This window comes from Tigriopus californicus, chromosome 8, assembly GCF_007210705.1.
Source record: "Tigriopus californicus strain San Diego chromosome 8, Tcal_SD_v2.1, whole genome shotgun sequence".
NCBI lineage: Eukaryota > Metazoa > Arthropoda > Copepoda > Harpacticoida > Harpacticidae > Tigriopus > Tigriopus californicus.
Window position 1 is genome coordinate 8,538,844 of NC_081447.1, and position 19,752 is coordinate 8,558,595.

At 38.7% G+C, this 19,752-nt stretch overlaps 2 protein-coding genes and 1 long non-coding RNA gene across 4 annotated transcripts; 2 read left to right on the forward strand and 1 right to left on the reverse strand.

The window, feature by feature from the left end:
* The first annotated feature begins 204 nt into the window (after window positions 1-204).
* LOC131885392 (aquaporin-like) lies at window positions 205-10,758 on the forward strand. Of its 2 annotated transcripts, none has more exons than XM_059233425.1 (5): window positions 205-339; window positions 1,356-1,749; window positions 3,746-3,967; window positions 10,162-10,242; window positions 10,303-10,758. In XM_059233425.1, exons 2-5 carry the CDS (start codon window positions 1,408-1,410, stop codon window positions 10,414-10,416), a joined length of 759 nt encoding a protein of 252 aa, XP_059089408.1. In that variant the 5' UTR covers window positions 205-339; window positions 1,356-1,407; the 3' UTR covers window positions 10,417-10,758. The 2 variants fall into 2 exon arrangements, with proteins under 2 accessions (XP_059089408.1, XP_059089409.1); XM_059233426.1 differs by lacking the exon at window positions 205-339 and adding an exon at window positions 714-874.
* Window positions 10,759-13,926: 3,168 nt separating this feature from the next.
* Window positions 13,927-15,175, forward strand: LOC131885164 (uncharacterized). The gene is made up of 2 exons (XR_009373805.1): window positions 13,927-14,249; window positions 14,559-15,175. It is a non-coding gene; the product is annotated as an uncharacterized LOC131885164 (long non-coding RNA).
* LOC131885163 (aspartate aminotransferase, mitochondrial-like) lies at window positions 14,789-19,187 on the reverse strand. Its single transcript, XM_059233103.1, has 5 exons — window positions 19,027-19,187; window positions 16,327-16,586; window positions 15,717-16,255; window positions 15,378-15,659; window positions 14,789-15,321 (listed from the first exon to the last, which is right to left on the reverse strand). The coding sequence occupies exons 1-5, from the start codon at window positions 19,146-19,148 to the stop codon at window positions 15,199-15,201; spliced, it is 1,326 nt and encodes a 441-aa protein (XP_059089086.1). The 5' UTR covers window positions 19,149-19,187; the 3' UTR covers window positions 14,789-15,198.
* Between the last annotated feature and the right edge of the window lie 565 nt (window positions 19,188-19,752).

A 19,752-nucleotide genomic window follows, 5' to 3' on the forward strand; every position in this document is an offset into this window, starting at 1 on the left:
GTAGCTATTCAGGTTGCAACTTAAATGATATAAAGAAGATTGAACTTGGCCAGCCCAGGATTGAACTGGAAGCTCCATCACTGCGATACGGCTACTAGTATTGAAATTTAGTCTTGATTTCTTTTTAAAGAAATCAATCTTTTTAGTTCGTGGCAAAGTACATTCAATGATTTTGGGTTCGGCAAAATGCTTTTATACATTCATTCATCACCCTGTTTGAAAGTACGGCGGTCTGTTGGGATAATTGTCCACCGTGAAGCACCTGTCCCCCTAGAAAAAAATAACGCTTGCATGCCCATCTCGTTCAGAGCCCAACACTTGCAAGATTAGTTGGTGGAGGTAAGAAGTCTTTCTTATTCTCACACGAATTATCAAACTTTCAGAATCATCAAAGCTTTGTGATACTTTTAATAGGAGAAGCTATTAGGTAGATCAACAACTCTTTTTTGTACTCATTTTTATTTCTATAAATGGCAACGCATCCAAATGCTACATAAATCGATGTCATTGAGTACAAATAGAGGGTAGGGGGGACCCTTGAAGTGCTCGTACATACTCTCTATTTCATTATTCACTTAAGCTATGATGATCAGCAATAATTTGGAGATAAACTGATGTTTTTTTTGAACGCCAAGTGACAGTGAAATGAGGGAAACGCTGTAAGCCTAACGAGGGTCTTCGTTCGTACACTGAGAGAAGGAAAATCACCAAACCCTCCGTTTTTTTCCCAGTGATTTCGTTTCTCCCCATCCCACAGCCATCACTTGCCATAATTTCCTTTTCTGTCGGATAACTTACGTTATATGGAATCCGATTGTCAATTCAGAAGGCTGCATTTCAGTATCTGAGGTTGAGGACTATTTTCAGGCGTCGGGTGAGTTTGTTGCTGATTGAGTGCCCAAACATTTGAAAAAGTGAAACGATCCGGATTTTTTTAAGTATCTCACTCAGTGGCTCAACATAGGTACAGATTTACGATTGGGCCCTCAATTTGTCAATCTCTTTGATCAAGAACAATGAAAGACAAACAATAGCTATTCATAAACGAGAGATAAACCCTATTCAACTTGGATTCGAGTAGGATATGTTCAAGACAATTTCGAACGTAGTCTACTATTGACATCAAGAGTTGTTGCTATTCGTGTTGATGTGAATTAATTGCTCCCTTTTACAGACAACTGTTTGGAGCAAAACTTAGTACGACCTCAAAGCGCTTTAAGGAATTCAGCAGGCATAGTCAGTAGGCTGAACAATAATTATACCGCCATCATTACAACTGATATCTTTTATGAAGGCATTCAAAATTCAGCAATTAGCAGATAAGCAATCACATAAACTAACAGAAATCCTTGCAGGGTCTTAGTTGCTCTGCTCTCCTCTTTGGACCAGACCTCCGAGACTTGCATCATGGCTGGAAACTTCTTACCGTACCTAGGGATTGAGGAGATCAAGCAAGTGGTTCCCCTTCTCAAGAGTCTCACCGCTGAGCTGATTGGAACTCTGCTGCTTGTGCTGATTGGTTGTGGCTCGTGTTTGGGTGGCCCTTCGGCGGACTTTGTGCGAATCGCTCTTGCTTTTGGCGTGACGGTGGCTACCATAGCCCAAAGCATCGGACATATCTCAGGCTGCCACATCAATCCTGCTGTTACTGCCGGCCTCTTTGTGGGGCGCAAAATCGGCCTGATCAAAGCTTTGTTATACATTGTCGTTCAATGTTTGGGCGCCACCTTGGGTTCGGGAATTCTCATGGTAAGAGGGACTCTTGTAGTCTTGAGATTGTGCAGATCTCCATGGCTTTAATGCCTTCCTTACTTTAATGATGATTAGTGATGATTAGAGACGGCCAAAATATCCAAAATGTTCCATTTTATGACACACAATATGCATCAAAGCAAGTCAAAATAAGGTTATGCATGTTGTTATGCATATTTTTGGTTTTAGCACATATTTGTATGCTTAATTTGACCTGCTGTCTTGCATATTTTGTGTCATAAAATGGAACGTTTTCGATATTTTGGCCGTCCCCGATTAATATCAACGCCAAAAGCTTCAATAATACTACCTTTGCAATTAGCAAATTACATATACGCCTCGCTTAGTGGTGGCTCTATTTTAGATTCGATCCGGATTGGGAAATCGGATTAATCTTAAAAGTCATTCAATCATAAACTTTTTACAAACCCGGCATAAAACGTAGTTCGATGGATTAAAACAACACAAAGATCTCAACTGGCTATTTGAGCTTTGATTTTAACCGTGGCGTTTGACAGCAATTGAAATCGGCGTAATAATAAGATAATGGAAATATATATGCTGATTCTTTGTTTAAATCAAGGAGACCGCTATTGAGCTCTTTGGGAACTAGTAATGAATTGTGTGTCGTTAACTTTCTCTTTACCGTGTTGTCCATTATGTAGTTAGCTTGACAAAATTGTCTCAATTAAGTGCGCTGAAGTGTACGAAATTCATCCACTGCGCTTTTTATTTCTGTAAGAATTGAACTGAATGAAGGCTTCTTTTATTTAATTTTATACATACCAAGCGAATATCAGGTGCTTCAAACTGTAACTTTTTTTAACCTACATTACAGCTTTTCAATTGGGTTAAAAGGAAGTTAAAAAGCTTTTCAAACATTTTCAAAATTAGGGACATGAGTAAAATGTGAATTCAAAAGCAAGGTTTTTTCCCGACTCTGCAAATGTTGTCGATTTTTGTTTACATTATGCACGAACTTCTAGAAATGGACTTCCAGAGATGGACCTCTGGAGGTGGACTTCTAGAGATGGACTTTCAGAGGTGGACTTCTAGAGATGGACATCTGAACCATGCAATTTATTGAACATTGCCACAAAAAGGATCGCAACGTCTTTTCAAATAGGTGATCATGGCCAAATTTGAGCTCAAAACTGTGTTTGGGGTGCTCAAGAGATTTCTTCAAAGTTATGAAGTAATCACTACATAAAATTTGATTTTTCGGCCTGTTCTTGGTCAGCTACATAAGCTTTTGACATCATAACTTTGAAACAAAGTAGAAGTAACTAGTATAAGAATGACCTGCCTTTGATTGACGAGATCTACGTTTCTTTTTTGTTACTTTATTTTGAAAAGCGGCTCAGAGACGCTATGACCAAGAACAAGCCGATTTGGCGGGAAGCCCGTTCACAATCCATATTTCTAGAAGCTCGTGTGTAGACTGTGGGAAAATGGGATAGCATTTCATTAGAATATTTTTCCAACGGGAAATTTTAGGCATTGAATCATACAGGAAGTTGGTGCCAAAGCATAATATTCAGAATAGCCGTTGGTGCAAGGGTAAAAATTTGATGTCAAAATAATCATAAATGAGGATTTAATAGTCGAAGGCACGAAAATTAAAATTTAAGATAAAGCAGACCTGACCTATATAAGATGTTTGCATTATCTTGGTTTGTGACCATTAAACTTGAATTGCAAGAGTAATTATCAAAAAATCAAACTTTTGATGTGCAGTAGTTTCCTCTTGTACGTAAGGCCACAAGAAATATTTCAACAGGTACAATTTATGAAATTTCAAGGATTTATTTTTCACAAGCTCAAATTGTGACTGCATCGTAAAAGATGAAAACTTTTTCACCTGTTTTGTAAAATGTTTGCCAATTTCCTCTTCATCATTATTTTGAAAAAAACATCTCGAAGTTCAAAACATCACGTTCGAATCCAGCCTTTTCATCATTAGCAACCAACCGTTTGATTCTCTCGCTTCTAGGCTTTGAGCAATGAGACGATCAGAGGCTACGGAGGCCTGGGGATGACAAGTGTGAATCCCAAAATTTCTGCTGGCCAAGCTTTCGGTATTGAATTCCTGATAACGTTTGTTCTAATATTGGTTATATTCGGAGCCGCTGCGGATGACAATAATACTCCAAATGTCAAAGGATCGGCTCCTCTGGCCATTGGTCTCTCAATCACAACTTGCCATCTATTTGCCGTAAGTACATTTTGGTGTTCATGAGCCGGAGATCCGGACTCTTTAACCCCCCCCTCCCTTTGAGGAGGATATAGGTTCATTATCTTTAGGACTGATGGCAACGTCGGAACCTACAAGTATATAGGGAAAATAAAGAAATCTATTTTGAAATTTGGATTAAAGAAACACAAGAAGAGAGGATGCAGTAAAGGAGACGAAGTTTGTCCATACTTCCACCCATACATGTGTGTTCAATCTATGAAGACCAAAGCATGCCATAATCTCAAACGTCAAATGAACGCTAAGAGAGCGTCCGAAACAAGAACTGACAAATAAGCTTAACTCCCCTGACCAAAAGCAAACGTTTCCTAAAAAAATCTAAAATTTCTGGAACAGTTGGCTTTAGATAAGTATATTGATTTTGTCTCGATCACGGAGACTTGGTTGCGGGACAGGGTATTTGGCGAAGAATTGGTCATAAAGGGATTCAATTTGTTTCGTTGCGATAGGGAAAGGCCCCAAAATTTTATCTTCCCTCATGGTGTACATGCCTGTACACAAAAATGATTGTATAACCACCCCAACTAATTTCTCGAAGGGAGAGGTAGAAATATTAATAGTGCATGCACTAACTTGGGACCTAACGTTTATCACGGTTTATAGACCACCTTCAAGCTCCAATAATTTGTTTCACAACGGGCTTGCATTTATCCAGGGAGAATTGGCAAAAGCCACATGCTCCCGTCACCTGATAATGGGGGATTTTAATTTCCCAACCATCGTCGAGTGGCGTCCGAGCATCGACACAAGTTCATTTACTTGTACCTCACTTCCTATAATATGTGGGGAACGATTGACCGCAACCCTGTCACAATTCATTTGCCATTTATGGTGTCAAGGTTTGAAAAGACCTTGCAGGCCAAGTTTAGTTTGTGTATGGCCTTGTCCGTGGATGCGGTGACCAAGGAAATCAAAAAGGTTTTCCCATTACCGATCAATACCGCTTAGAATGTTCGCTCTAAGAGGATCTTTTGAGGAAGAAACGGATTGGACCACGGAGTCAGATTGAAAGTAAAAACTTGAACTGTATTCATAACCTATTGTATATGTACCGTTAATCAATACATTGAAAAAACGGTTTTAGAAGTTGGAGCTGTATAATTTCTGCCGTAGTTTGTGCAAAAGGGCAGGTTGTTGGAGAACTTGATAATCGTGGCCTACCTTGGCTTCCAAGACATGAACAATTTGTTTTTTTTATAAAAGCAAGCAAAATCGTATTCTTTATCACCCAGAAACACCATGTCTACCATAGACTATATGCTTTATTCGCTAGTAACATCCTTCATCAACATTGGAATTAGCCATATGACTTGTTCATGATTAACACTGGATCTTCTGAGTACACTAAATTTGTTTATACTTCCACTATGTTTGCAGTTTCGATTCCGGCTTGGAAAACTTGAGTATACTGAAGCATAGTTATGTACTGAGACTATGCTTTCAACGTTTCCACTCTTATTGCGTGAAACATCCCAGCTATATTGAGTGTCATAGATAGACTTGACTCTGGGTTTTGATAGGGGGTAAGATGGGAGGAAAGGAAGCTAAACGGGTAAAGGTAAGGGTATAGGGATATGAAAATGGAGACAAGATTTGATTCATGCCATGAAATGTCTTTTTCATTCATTTTACGCCTTTAATTGACCCTAACAATATATATAACAAAATAGAAGGGAGAGAGAGGTTGGAGAGGGTGGGCGTCTCTGCTCCTCCAGGTTTCTTGAACTTGTCATATTTGACAACATAGCGACCTTTGTGGAGAGGACCAAGAGAAAACAAAATGTCAAAGGATTCCGAAGGACCTATACCATTCATCGACTATCTCTTGCCTCCTCGAGCCAAAAACCAAAAAGGAGGAAACGAAGCACCGAAGGAAGCAACGACAATAAAAGAAAAAGACAGCGAAACTTGGCAAGATTTTTAACTTCAATATAGAGTTCTAAATAAAAAAGTAAGCCTACTTTGGTTGAAATGATCAAAGAGGTGGAGGCACAAAAAAAGTTACTCCAGAACACCGTCAACAAATTTCAGAACTATTGGAAATCAAGAAACTGTACGAACATCTGGATGTTCGTATGAAAAAGTGTGAAGAGTCCATGCTAGGAACACAAGTCCTTGGTGACATAAGCCATAGAATGACAGAACTGGAAGTTGCTCAAAAGGCTCTATGCTACCCTACGCGAATGTGACCGCCAAGGGAACGACTGTGACGGAGGTCGTTACTGAAATCGCCAGGAGAAAAGAGAGGAAAGAGAACATCATTGTCAGAGCAGAGAGATGAAACAAGGAAAACATGGAACAAAAGACGACAAAGTAAAAGTACTCGAGGTGTTGGAGATGCGGAACCCTGGAGCCATCAATTCCAAAGAGATAACTTCAGTATTAAGACTCGGAAAGCAAAGAGAGGGTTAAGAGTTCCGACCTATCTTGGTTACCCTGGCCACCACTGAAGGAAGAGAAACTGCTCAACAAGGTGGGAGCCCTGAAGTTGAAGAAATTCAATGAAGAGGGTGGAACGAGGTTTCGCGTTTAGACGGACCTCACCAAAGAGCAAAGAGCACACTTCGAAAATATGTGGATAGAGGCTGAAATGAGAAACAAACTGTTGGCAGCTAAGGGTGTGGACAGCAAGGAGCGCCGGGTTGTGCTTGGGCGAAAAGACAACTCATTGGTAATCAAGATAATCCAAAAGCAATAACGTTTTCAGCTACATCTCTTTACCAAACATCCAACTTATGGAAAGTTTATTGAACTTTATTAACGCCTCGAATGGCGGCCAAACTCAAAACTTCCATAGAGAAGACCCCGTAGTAGTGAACAAATGTCATCATGTATACCTGTAAATCTACCAATAGTCCAATGATAAATTTGTCGCAACAAAGAAAAAAATAAAACATGAGTAAAAGTTAAAACCTGAAAAAACGTTTTAACTTTTGGGCCGGAAAAAAGCCTAAAGCCACATTTCCAATTTTTCCCCATTTTGTTAATTCATTTCTTTTCCTTTTACTTACAGTTTTTTTACATTTAAGGGCATTTTTCGCCCTTTTGTAGTCTTTTTAGTTCTTATCTGCTTCCTCCTTAAACTGTCTCTTTTTGAGGTTCTTTTTATGTGCAGCATGATCAGATGAAGGATTAAATCCTCAGCCTGAACCTTTTTGAAATTTCTTTTTGGTTTGGTTTTTCACTGGCGTTACTAGCCGCTGCAAAGAATGTAATCCCCTGCATAATTAGAATGAAAGATTGTGATTTGTCTAGGTGTTGTCACTTGAACTTTTTACAATATTTGGTCTGCTAACAAATTTGGACATCAAATTCAAGTTCCTTTTTTCGTTTGGGAAAGTCTACAAAAAAGAGAGCTGCACTTGAGCTATTTATGCCGTCATGGGTTGGATCTAACTCAAGATCATTTAAAGAACAAAAGCCTTCTTCAACAACAGAAACAGTAGGCTCAAGAAGAAAGTCAATTGTATATCATGACATCTTTATCAATTGACAACGTGTTTTAAAAGTGATAATTTTTTGCCAACTCAATAGATACCCTAATAAATACAGTTGGGTGCCTAGATTGTGTAACATAAAACTGTAGCAATGACGGTAAAAGGGGCTAAAAACGACCTTTTCACCATTGCAATAATTCTTTTTGCATTATTGTAACTTGCTTTTGCATATTTAAACCTTTATTTTGCACATTTTCGCAACTTTTTTTCGCATTTCTCACAACTTGTAAACAACTACTTCGGCTGAAAGAGAAGTTTTTTTCGAGGTCGATTTGTAACACGTTAAACCGAATAAAAGCTCAATGAATACCCGGATTTGCGTAGATTTGACGCTCACCTTGACCGAAAAAAGTGTTCTAAGCAACAAGAAGCCTTTGGAAGTATCAAAGTACTCCAACTTATATGTACTGTTAAAGTGACTTACAATGTTGGCACACAAATTATTTCAAAAGAGGTTCGTGACCTCCTTTTCGTCAAGATTTTATCATCTCGTCTCTAGTGATAAGCTAGGGATGGCTGTGGAGAAAAGTTCCAAGAAGTAAAAGGGTGCGTCAAAACTATTACACACTAAAAACGGCACAAAATGTATGGGAGATCAAATACACGCTTCTAACACTTTTAGATCCCTGAATTTTTTTATTTTTTTTTTTGGTTTGGTTTTTCACGGGCTTTTCTAACCGCTACAGGGAATGTAATCCCCAGTACTATTAAAATGAAAGATTATAATTCGTCTATTTATTACCTTTCAATTTTTATATGATATCTGGTCTACCAACGAATTTGAGTTGGCAGACCGAGCTAATCCTTGAATGTAGGGTTGATCTGGAATGCTATCTAAAAATTTGTCCAAGTCTGACTTGAAAGATGCTACCGGATCAACAAGGCCTACGTATTCCTTACGGATATTTGAGGGCAGCAAATTGAACAATGAAGGAGCCCGAGAAAGAAGAGATGTGGACTTCATTGTTCGAACTAGCCTGGATTCTCGAGCTTGAAGGTGCTCTCAAAACGCACATTAAGCCTCTACGGTCACTAGAATTGACCCTAAACCCTGGGTTGGGACAAAGCTCATGGATACTTTTGAAAACGTACAAATACAGATACCTTTCGTACCTTCTCTGAGTACTGTACAATCCCAACCGTTCTAACCTTTCCCAATACGAGAGCTCTCTCATTCCTGTGATGTTCCTAGTGAAACATCTTTGGACTTGCTCGACCTTTTGCAAACCTGCTGAACTCATTGGAGCCCAAATGGGTGAGGCGTATTCAGATGTGGCTGGACAATCGACTTGTACAGAGTTAGCATCGTGATGCTATCTCTGGACTTAAACGTGCGATATATCCAACACACAATTTGAAAAGCCTTACCCACCTTCAGCTGGATATGCTCATCGAACTTTCCATTATTTTGGAGGACTACACCTAGATCTTTCATAGATGAGACCTGCTCAATATCTTTACCTCCATTATCTACGAGTGGAGTATTTAAAGGAGTTGACCCAAATGTCATTGAGCGGAATTTCATTCCGTTCAGGGCCATATTACTCTCAGTTACCCATGAGGAGATTCGATTTAAGTCCTTTGCAAGGCTACTGGAATCTTGGCCATTCCTACCAGAAACTAACTTTGTATCGTCAGCATAAGAAGAGACTGGCAGTGATACTAAGCTTTTGAAGCGGGGCAACGAATATTATAAACAAGAGGGGCCCTAAGATCGAACCCTGGGGAACACCTGACTTGACATCATGTATGTCACTAAGGGATCCTCAACCTTAACCAATTGCTTCCTACCAGAAATGAAACTTTTTAACCAATTGAGAACCCTGCCTTGGATCCCAATTTCATGGAGCCTGTTAACTAAAAGCCCATGATCTACCTTGTCAAAGGCCTTGGCAAAGTCGAGATAAACTACATCAACTGATTCATGACTCTCTAGTCCCTCAATAACCCGCTCAATATGTTCAATCAGTTGGGTAACCGTGCTAAAATGTGCTCGGAACCCATGCTGGCTAGGAGGAAGGGACTTCATGAATATCAAGAAATTCAACAAGTTTGAACTTCATGATCTTCTCAAACACCTTCGCAATATTCGAAGTGAGAGAAATCGGCCTATAATTACTGGGGAGCGACTTATCTCCCCCTTTAAAAATTGGAACAACATGAGCTAACTTTAGTGAAGATGGAAACCTGCCCTGATCCAAGATGCAGCGCATCAAGTACGAAAATTAATTTTAGAAAAGTAATTTAAGGTACTGCAATGGAGGTTCTTGCTCAAGTATCATTACGAGTCGATTTGGTGATCATTTTATAAAGAAAATAGATCTACTGAAGAGTGTAGCATTGACGCTACTCGTTTCTAACCTAGCTTGACAAAATATATCTCGCGTACACCCACGTGGATTTTCTAATTAACAAATTAGAGAGCCTTCACGTTGTTGGCTAAGTCCTAAGCTAGAGGATAGCTTGCGTCAAGCTTCAAGCACAGGTGAGAAGGGATTATAGTGCACGACATGAAAGATTCGTGACTTGCAGCAGTCAACCTCAAGGATCAGTGTTGGGACCAGCCATGTTGAATGCTCACATTAATAACATAAGCAACGGGTTCAACTACACTTTTTCTTTAAGGATCCGAAATCGAATGAATTTATCCATTTTTAGATACCCTTTACTGGATCCAGCATGAACCCGGCCAGAACCTTTGGGCCTGCCCTTGTGTTAGGAGATTGGAACCATCACTGGGTAAAATATACAATTTTTCGAAAGTTTGCATGTTTATTAATTACATTGATTTTTTTCCAGGTCTATTGGCTTGGCCCTATTTTGGGAGGGGTCTGTTCATCTCTGATCTACCAATTGATACTGCGTGCTCCCTCCTACGCCCCAGTGAGCAAAGTGGAGACCCATGGACCATGAAACATGACAAAATGATTACCGACAGAATAATTACCCTCTTAAATATGATTCTTCCTTGACTAGAAACTGAACTATGGAAAAATAATGATCGCCTCATAAAATTTACCACAAAAGTCTAAGTTTGTTCAATGAAAAAGATTTATCCAATTTTTCACTACTTTCAAATGGTTTTGGTGCACTCACAATATCATTTATTATTTCAAATAAACCATCATATGTATGCTTTTTGTTTAATGTATGATGCTTTTTAGACCCCCCTCTATTTCACAATATTTTTGATGATGCTGTTGATGCGTATAAGTCATTGGTGAATGAAAATAGGAATAAACAAGTGTTGGTAAACATCCCCGTGCATTAGTTTCACATGGTGTTCAAAAAGCCTTATCACTTAAGTTTCCAAGGAAGTTCCCAAACACATCTTGGCATTTTTGATTTGCTTGTGCTCCCAATTTGCATTGTTTTGCAAAATTTTAGTTTTTATAATGTTTAGCCAGATAAGTTTTTTATGTAGGCTAGAATACCAAAAAGCAATAAAATCAAAGTTGTTCTCTATTACTTTTTGAGTGTATTTCGCTCATCATCACATCTTAAAGGAACTTTCAAGCAGGGACTCTTAAGAGAGGAAACGACACGGCTTGCCTTTGACCGCCAAGTTAGGCCATTGCGTTGAATTAAGGCAGTAGCTCTAGTATCAGTAACACAAGATTGCCCATGCTACCTAATACACTTAAGCATATTCTTTTAGTAAATAATGATCTCTTTGATACACAACTCCTCTTATGTACCAAACATTTCTACATTTATTTTAAAAATCTATGAAATGAAATATAAATGAAATAAGCATTAACATCAAATGGATCTAAAACAATCCAATTAGCTTTAAAATTATAAAACATTTGGCAAATTGTAAACATTAGGCAAACCTTGCTCAAAAACATTCAAAGAACATAAATTTGGAACAAAAATCATTTTATCAATTGATGAGGAACTTACACTGACAAATAATTAAAAAAAAAATTCAAATAGTCAATGTAAAATAGACATGTACATAAAAATTATCTGATCTGATTATCTGGGATGAACAATTCATACTTTTGTTTTAATCCACTCTTCTTGTTACGTAGTTTACATAAAAGACAAACATTATTTAAAGTGCGCAGAGTATCACAGTGAAACAGTATTCCATTAAGTTTCAATTTGAAGGTTACAACTCCAATAAATTTGCTTTTGAGCAGATGTATCCAAAGATAGTCAAACAAAAAAATGTTATATTTGTCTAGAAATATCATTCCAATATTTTGAAGCATTGAAATGAATTTAGAGGGCAATATTTTGCCCAGAGCTACAATGTGCCTACTTTTGGTTTGAGGGCCAAGTCCAAGAGATAAGCCATAGTTTCATAACAAGTGCCCCAAATTGCTTGACATTGAGTCAAGATGTTTCTGAAACAAATGTCTTCAAACATTATTTTTAGTAAAAAAATATGCACAAATTGTGGTCGGCACAAATTCTTGCTTTATCAAGAACAATTAATTTGTATTTCTTTTGTACTTCAAGACACGTCAAAAGTCATTTTAAGTATGTTTACTTGCCTTGTGTGTAGCATATACCATCAATGGTTACAAAAATGATAATATTCACATATTTTGTACAACAGCTGCACAAATAATTGACGTTCAAAAATTTCAGCATCAATAGTTGTGGCCTAACTTGACGGGAAAGGTTTGCTTATCACAATAAAGTGGCGTTTCCTTGCTCTAGTGTCCTTGTTTCAAGCAACCTTTGTGGCGTTGAAGTCTCCAAACTGTAGTTGAAGACATGCAAATCTAATATATACACCTTCATTTCTCAGATTTGCTCGACATTCTTGTTCAATGACATTCAGAAGAACACCATATGTAACTGGCCCTTTTATTGACAATTTGGATGTGCAATTATGATCAAATGTATAGGACCTGGAAGTGTTGATTATCATAGCTTTTCAGATGCTGCAAATTCGTTGTTAGTGATTCGACTTGTCCTTTCTGACACTAATGTTCTGGGCAACATGGACAAGATAATGGCAACAAGTGTCCGATGTATTGACAATGGAATGATTGTCCAAGCAGAGAACATAAATCTTCATTTTTTTTTCATCCCGGCAAAGCTTTAATCTGTTTATTTTTTGCTTTCTCGAAATTGACAATCATTCCATGGGCAGTAATTTAGATGCATATAGTTATCATTTTCAAAAAAATTCTTTCCTCCCTCAAGGCAATTAGAAAGGAATGAAATACAATATATGGTCAATGGCATTGGAGGAGAATCCATTACTTTGTCAGACAGTTTTGGATTCAATTTAGACGTGAGTGCAGGGATTCTCCCCAATCAAGACAAAAACGAACCACAGAAAAGCCAAGTTTGGTCATTGCAGAGATGGTGATCCTAAAGGTCTAATGACCTTAGAGATTCCAGGATGCAGTTGAAGATCCTAACAGAATATTTACTAGAAACATTCAAATCTGTATTAGGAAAGAACTGCAAAAACTCACAAATCGTTCTACCAAACCTAATATAATTACCAAGGGACGAAGCTGATTTTGTTGCCTTTTTTGGGAGTAAAGGAACACTTCGAGGACACAAGCCAGTCACCACTTTCTCAGAAGTGGAAATCAAATTACTACATCCTCAAAGACTTTAAATCAGTTTTTATTTTCCTTTCCGGATCTTCTGAATGTCATTGAACAAGAATGTCGAGCAAATTTGATAAATAAATGTGCAAATATAATTTTCCATGTATTCACCTTCTGTTTGGAAACTTCATCGCTGCAGAGGTTGCGTGAGAGTAAAGATTCTGAACGTGAAAATACCATTAAGATGTGAATATAGGCGACATGCACCCAAAAAAGTCTTCACCAAATCTAAAGCCATAGAGATCCCATTTCTATTATTGGAGCACTTGTAGAGCAAACCTAGAGCCATGCTTAGGCAAGCAATTGAGTCAATCCAGATTTCAGTTTGGAAAAGGTCAAAGACCAAATGCTAAATAAGGGCATTGCTCTTCGAACTTTACATTGTGCACTTGATCATTACAACTCAATCGAAAGGCCATAGTCTCAGGAGTATTTTGAAACTAAATTCATCTGAAAGGGATAAATACAGCCGGACTTATGGCTGTTCAAACACCGATGGTCAAGCAATTAGGACAAATATGGACGTGGCCCTAGAATAGGCCCTGAATGGACTAGGCACCTGAAACATGTCTGACGTTTTTACATGTCAACATGCCAATGTGCCAAATATTAGCAAAATCGGGGATGACTTGCCGGTATTTCATTAAAAAGTGTTTACACTTGACGTGGAATGCCCCAATAATAAGAGCACATTCTTTAAAAAGCTCGTAGCTCATTGAAATTCTTAGGCACGAGCTCCTTGGTCACTGCCTGTCCTAAGCGTTTGGCTGGCGTGAGTTCGCCTGGCTTAACTAGATGTCCGAGACATGCAGCTTCTTTGATGAATAGTTCTTAGATAGGATTGAAATCAACTGACTCGTGTCTTTCCAGTCCCTCAACGACTTGCTCTAAATGCTCAATCAGTTGGGTAACCGTGCTAAAATGTGCTCGGAACACGTGCTGGCTAGGAGGAAGGACTTCATTGACTTCAAGCAACTCTACAAGTTTCAACTTCTCAAACACCCTTGCAATATTTGAAGTGAGAGAAATCGGCCTATAGTTACTGGGAAGCGACTTACCCTTTAGAAATTGGAAAAACGTGAGCTAATTTCAGTGAAGAGTGAAACTTGCCCTGATCCAAGATGCAACGTATCAACTACGAGAAAATAGGAGCAAGAACCAGTGAGCATCTCATCAAAAACTGAAATGTCACACCATCAGGGCCAGGAGAGCTCGAGAGTCTGAAGTCCTTGATGGCCTCTAAAGAATCTTGATATGTAACTACAAGATTATCAAATTGCTCAATTTGACTAACATCATCAATGTCAACAGACTCGTCATTAGAACAATGAGCTGTTGCTTCTAAACTCAGTGAGGTTGAAAAAACACTGGAGAACTGATTTCCAAGCATGTTAGCCATAGCCTCTACACTGCTATTGGGCTCCCCATCAACCTCAAAGGATCCAACAGGATGTCTCATCTTTCTTTTAGAGTTCGCATGGGAGAAAAAAGCTTTCGGATTCGACCTGACCTCCTGAACCACCTTAATCTCAGTTTGTAACTGGTCATTTTCGATGGAGGCGGACCAGCAATTCCGGCGACTTCAAGACTTAAATCCCCCCAAAATGATTGCAAATCAGTTAAAATTTCAAGGGACGGGAAGTTTGGATACTGCACCTTAAATTCGACTAATCTACGACGTGAGAAAATCCTTCTTGCAATGCAAGTTAAACACGTTTATTATTGAGAAATAACGAACACCGGAAGAGAGAAAATGTTCTCTTTACCACTTATGTACTTGGCTTTCCACATTGTCACTTGAAGCTTTCCCTCGAGGCTTTTCGAATCGCAAATTTATTTTAATGGATTGTTAATCAAAGCTTTTGAATGGAATTTTTAATATTCAGGGCTCGAGACTCTTCAAGAACATTTATGATCAAACCTAATAGCAATCGCGTGCCAAAATAGTTTTGTTATCTACCATATGGTTAGATTTTTGGATGATGTATTTGGTTTGGGTGGAAGTGGTGGTTGCGTTGATTATATCACCTACTGTATGAACGGTTGAACTACTAGCAATCTCATCTTTGTCAATCAAGATAAGTTTCGAGCAACAATTTTTCCGGTCTTCTTATTTAGTGACAGCGTGCATGGCTTTAGCCAAATATCCAACATTAGATGAGGAAATCCCCGCCACTGAAATACGGCCATCTTTGGTCATGTAAACACTAAATTCCGTGGTTATTTTTTCAACCTGAAGATAGAAAAATAGTTTAGTATGGAGACCTTTTCCCTTATCACAACATATACCTGTTCAGGGGTCATTCCAGTGAAACAAAACATTCCAATTTGATCCACAATGTGCTCCCAATTTTTGCTCGATCCTTCATTGGCCAACCCATCCTTTAATTCCTGTCTCATTGTAATGATTCGGTCAGCCATACCCTTCACATCTTCCAGCCACTGCTTGTTTAAAGCAGTGTTGGTAAGAATCTCGCTCACAATCCGTGATCCATTAACAGGAGGATTGGAATACATGGGTCTAATGAGGATCTTGATTTGAGAGTTCACGCGGGCTGCTTCTTCCTTATCCTAAATTTAATCAAACATGTTACTAGTTCGGTTCTTCCTTTTTTCGCGTATACTTACTTTGCAAACAACAGTAAACGCTCCTACTCGCTCGCCATAAAGACCCATGTTTTTGGCGTACGATTGGGACAAACAAATATTGTGCCCATCTTCCAAAAATTGGCGGACGGCAAAGGCATCTCTGTCAACGTCACCGGAAGCAAAGCCTTGATAAGCCATGTCAAAGAAAGCAAACAGATTCCTTTTCTTGACCAATTGTGACATTTCTTTCCATTGTTCATCCTTGGGATCGACTCCGGTTGGGTTATGAGCGCAAGCGTGAAGCATGATAACACTTTTTTCAGGGATCCGGCTTATGTCCTCCATGGCGCCATTAAAATCGAATCCACAAGTTGTAGGGTCGTAGTAACGATAACCATCGACATTCATCCCACTTTGCTTAAAGATGGGGGTATGATTGCCCCATGAAGGCCTGGGCAAATACACGGTTTTGTTCCCAGGGAACCATTTGGCTAAATAAGTGGCACCTACTCGCAAGGCACCTGTGCCCGAGATAGTCTGAACCGACACGTTCCGTCCACTTGAAACAATCTCATTTCCTGAAGATACCATTTTTTTCATTGATTTAAGCTGAACGCTCCTCAATTCATGCTTGACAGAGATTACGTACCTTGGCCAAATGCTAAGTTAGCGGAAAGCCTGCCAAACTCGGGTTCACCTCCAATTGGAGCGTATTCTTTGTTCAATCCTTTTTGAGCAATGATCCGTTCGGCCTCACGAACAGACGGCAAGACAAAGGGTTTGCCTTGATCATCTCGGTAAGCACCAACCCCTAAATTCATTTTCAGGGGATTAGTATCCTTTTTGAAGGCCTCACTCACGCCCAAAATAGGATCAGGGGGGCCCATTTCCACGCCAGACCACCAAGACCTATCAGAATGAATAGAAAAAATAGGAATGACAAACAAAACAAAACAGATGGAAAGGATCTAAACATTTGTCATTGTATTGGAAGCTTTCTTTAGTTTCGAAATTTGGGAAATTTTGGCACATAAGAGAATCACTGTAAAAGACCACTTTCAAATGAATTGGTGCCACTAAATCAAAACCCAATTTTTCTTGAATATAATAATTGGTCGCCATTTTGACATAGCAGGATTGAAAGATCTTTTGGATTGGCTTGTATGTCAGGCATTGGGGCAGAGCACATCAGTGTGATCGGTTTTCACATTAGCTAATATTAATTTTTTTGCAGTGTTTTTCCGATAGAACCATCATCAGTGAGTACTTGAATAACCAATCGAACTACAACTTTTTCACAAGTTAATTCTACGGTTCAAACTATTTTCCAAACTCTTAGTTAAGGTGTATTTCAGCGGACCGTACGCACGGTCTCTTATTATGGTGCCATAAAGGCTGGGACACAGGTCTTTTTACATTTACGACTCTAACCTGTAAGTTCTAAGTACTGATTGCAGCTTGATCCTGGGTATTAATTATATTAGTACTGGGGATTACCTGTAGCGGTTAGAAAGGCCCGTCTCGCGAAAACGTTTATCATTATTAAAACATATGTTTTACAACTTCTTCTTAGCAGGGATCAAATGACTTGCACTATTGCGGCGAAAATTTGAAATTCTTGGGCGAGACAACAGATTATCAATTAAGAAGTCAAAATGTAGGCCTCTTGGGCTCCTTACTCCTCTGAAGGTTTCGAAAAACACAAAAAGAGAAGGTTTTGGGTAATTTGTTTTGCAACACAATTAGCATCAGATTCAAATTTTTCATAAAACAAAAACAAGACGCTTGGAATACAAAGTCTTGTAGCTAATTTGCGACAGGTATTTTTATGCTAACTCTTTACAAGTCGATTGTCCATCTGAATCTTGAATATGCCTCGCTCATTTATGCCCTAATTGGCTCAGGAGGTTTGCAAAAGGTCGTGCCGGTCCAAAGATGTTTGACCAGAAACATTGAAGGGATAAGAGAGCTTTCATATTGGGAGAGCCTAGAAAGGTTGAGATTGTACAATATTCAGAGAAGGTACGAAAGGTATCTGATATTGTACGTTTTCAAAAGCATTCATGAGCTTTGTCCCAACCCAGGATTTAGGGTCAATTGCAGTGACCGTAGAGGGTAAATGTGCGTTTAGAGAGCACCTTCAAGCCTTCGAGAATCCAGGCTAGTTAGAACAATGAAGTCCAAGTTCCTCGGGATCTCTCATTGTTCAATTTGCTGCCCTCAAATATTCGTAGGGAGTATGCAGGTGTTGATCCATTAGCAGGATTTAAGTCAGACTTAGACAAATTTTTGACTAAAATTCCGGATCAACCTTACATTCAAGGATTAGCCAGATCCGCCAACTCTAATCCAAATGTTATCCGATGTAAAATCAAGTAAGATTAATACCTATTTCGGTCTTGAACTGCTGGGGATCTCATTCCCAATAATGATAAGGAAGTCTCAAAAAATTAAAAAATTGTGGATACAATGCATAATATGAAGAAAACTTTTTCTTTACGTTTTTAAGCACAAAAGTGAGGTTTCTTAATAATTCATCTGGAAATCTGAAGTTGATGGACAAGCCATAATCTAAACTGTTAAGGTATTAAAAAAAATTCATTTCATGTATATTGAACATTTTCCCCACAACTATTACTCCTTCATTCTAAGTAAGAAATTATGGCAAGGCTAATTTTGATTTTCTTTCTTTTTTTTCCAGGAACCCAAAGACTCGAGAGGACTTGAATAGATAGATGATAGATGTATTTCAAAAAAGTCAATATAAAACCGTACTAGCCCCAGGACTACTTTTCATATCATTGGGCTCTTTCCCGAAATCGATAAAAAGAAGGCAAAGAATCGACTTTGAATTTCTAAGTTCTTTTTTTTAAAGGGACATGAACTCCTCTGAGAAGAAAAAGAATATTTCAAAATGTGCCAAAATGAAATACGAGAAAAAAGAAGCGCCGGCAGAGGCCTGAAAATGACTGATAACCGTTAATCTCCACTGAATAGTTGGCGGTGCTCATTTCTAAATTTGTGGCAAAATGTTAAAATGTTACGATAAAGACTTTAAGGGTAGTTAATATTGTGTTAGGTTAGGTTAAGTTTAATAAACTAGCACTACTCGGTGGAGAATAACGTTTACCGAAAATGACTTGAGAAGTTGTTCTAAACATCCTTCAAACTATCACTGAATGTCTGCACCCATATGATTCGTAATACAACTCTTGGGCCAGACATTGCCCAGGCATGCGCTTTCAACATTAGTCGATTAGGTCTTCTTCACCAATTGATCAACAATTGATCAAAAAGAGGCAGGTACAAACCAAATATACGGAATGAGGGGTAGTTTTGGGTAGCTTACGATGCTCGGGCAGACAAAGGGGCTCCCATTTTAATGGGCTGCCATGGGATCGATTGTCCCAAGAGACTAGATCGCTTAAGGATGGATGAGCTCTTGTTCATTTTGCTCCAGCAAGTCGCCATTGACTGACTGCCTGTTTGCCTGATTGGCGCCTGAATGCCTGACAGCTGACCAACACACTCGCTGAGCCAAGGTAGTACAGGCAATGGGCACCTCAGACAGTAAACAAACCGAAAGGGGGAGGGTGACGTCATAGTGGATGGAAGAGATTGGTGGGTAGGAGTACAATGTTGCCGTTCACCCATGAGGCCACCAAACTAACTATTTCTCCTTTTTTAATGATATGGATGCTTAAGGTTACACCAAACAAAGGGTACACTAATACGCTTTATGAGTGGTATCCACAACATTGATAAGCTATTTTTTAAGCACTATGACTTGAAACATGCAATTTCAATATCAAGGAGACAAAGATAACAGCTTCTAGTCTTTCTTGTTTTAGAACAATCTTATATGTAAATGGATCTGAATTTAAAAATGAATACTTGAAACATTATGTTTTGTAGATGCACCTTTTGAAGACTCTTTATTGCGATTCAATTAATTTTTAAGCTAAATTACATCCACCACAGTTCTTGCATTTGATTGTATTTACATAGTATGCAGAAATATAAATGCACATTGCGATAAAATCAGACAAGTTATTGAAAATACATGTTTATCAAC

Bases quoted from the DNA above. Each gene is read 5' to 3' on its own strand.
- LOC131885163 (XM_059233103.1), bottom strand. From the start codon at position 19,148: ATGGCGACTTGCTGGAGCAAAATGAACAAGAGCTCATCCATCCTTAAG. The intron at 16,587-19,026 runs GTAAGCTACCCA...TCATTCTGATAG, and splicing joins CCTTTGTCTGCCCGAGCATC to GTCTTGGTGGTCTGGCGTGG. The intron at 16,256-16,326 runs GTACGTAATCTC...TGGTATCTTCAG, and splicing joins TAACTTAGCATTTGGCCAAG to GAAATGAGATTGTTTCAAGT.
- LOC131885392 (XM_059233425.1), top strand. From the start codon at position 1,408: ATGGCTGGAAACTTCTTACCGTACCTAGGGATTGAGGAGATCAAGCAA. The intron at 1,750-3,745 runs GTAAGAGGGACT...TCTCGCTTCTAG, and splicing joins TGGGTTCGGGAATTCTCATG to GCTTTGAGCAATGAGACGAT. The intron at 3,968-10,161 runs GTAAGTACATTT...ATCCATTTTTAG, and splicing joins CAACTTGCCATCTATTTGCC to ATACCCTTTACTGGATCCAG.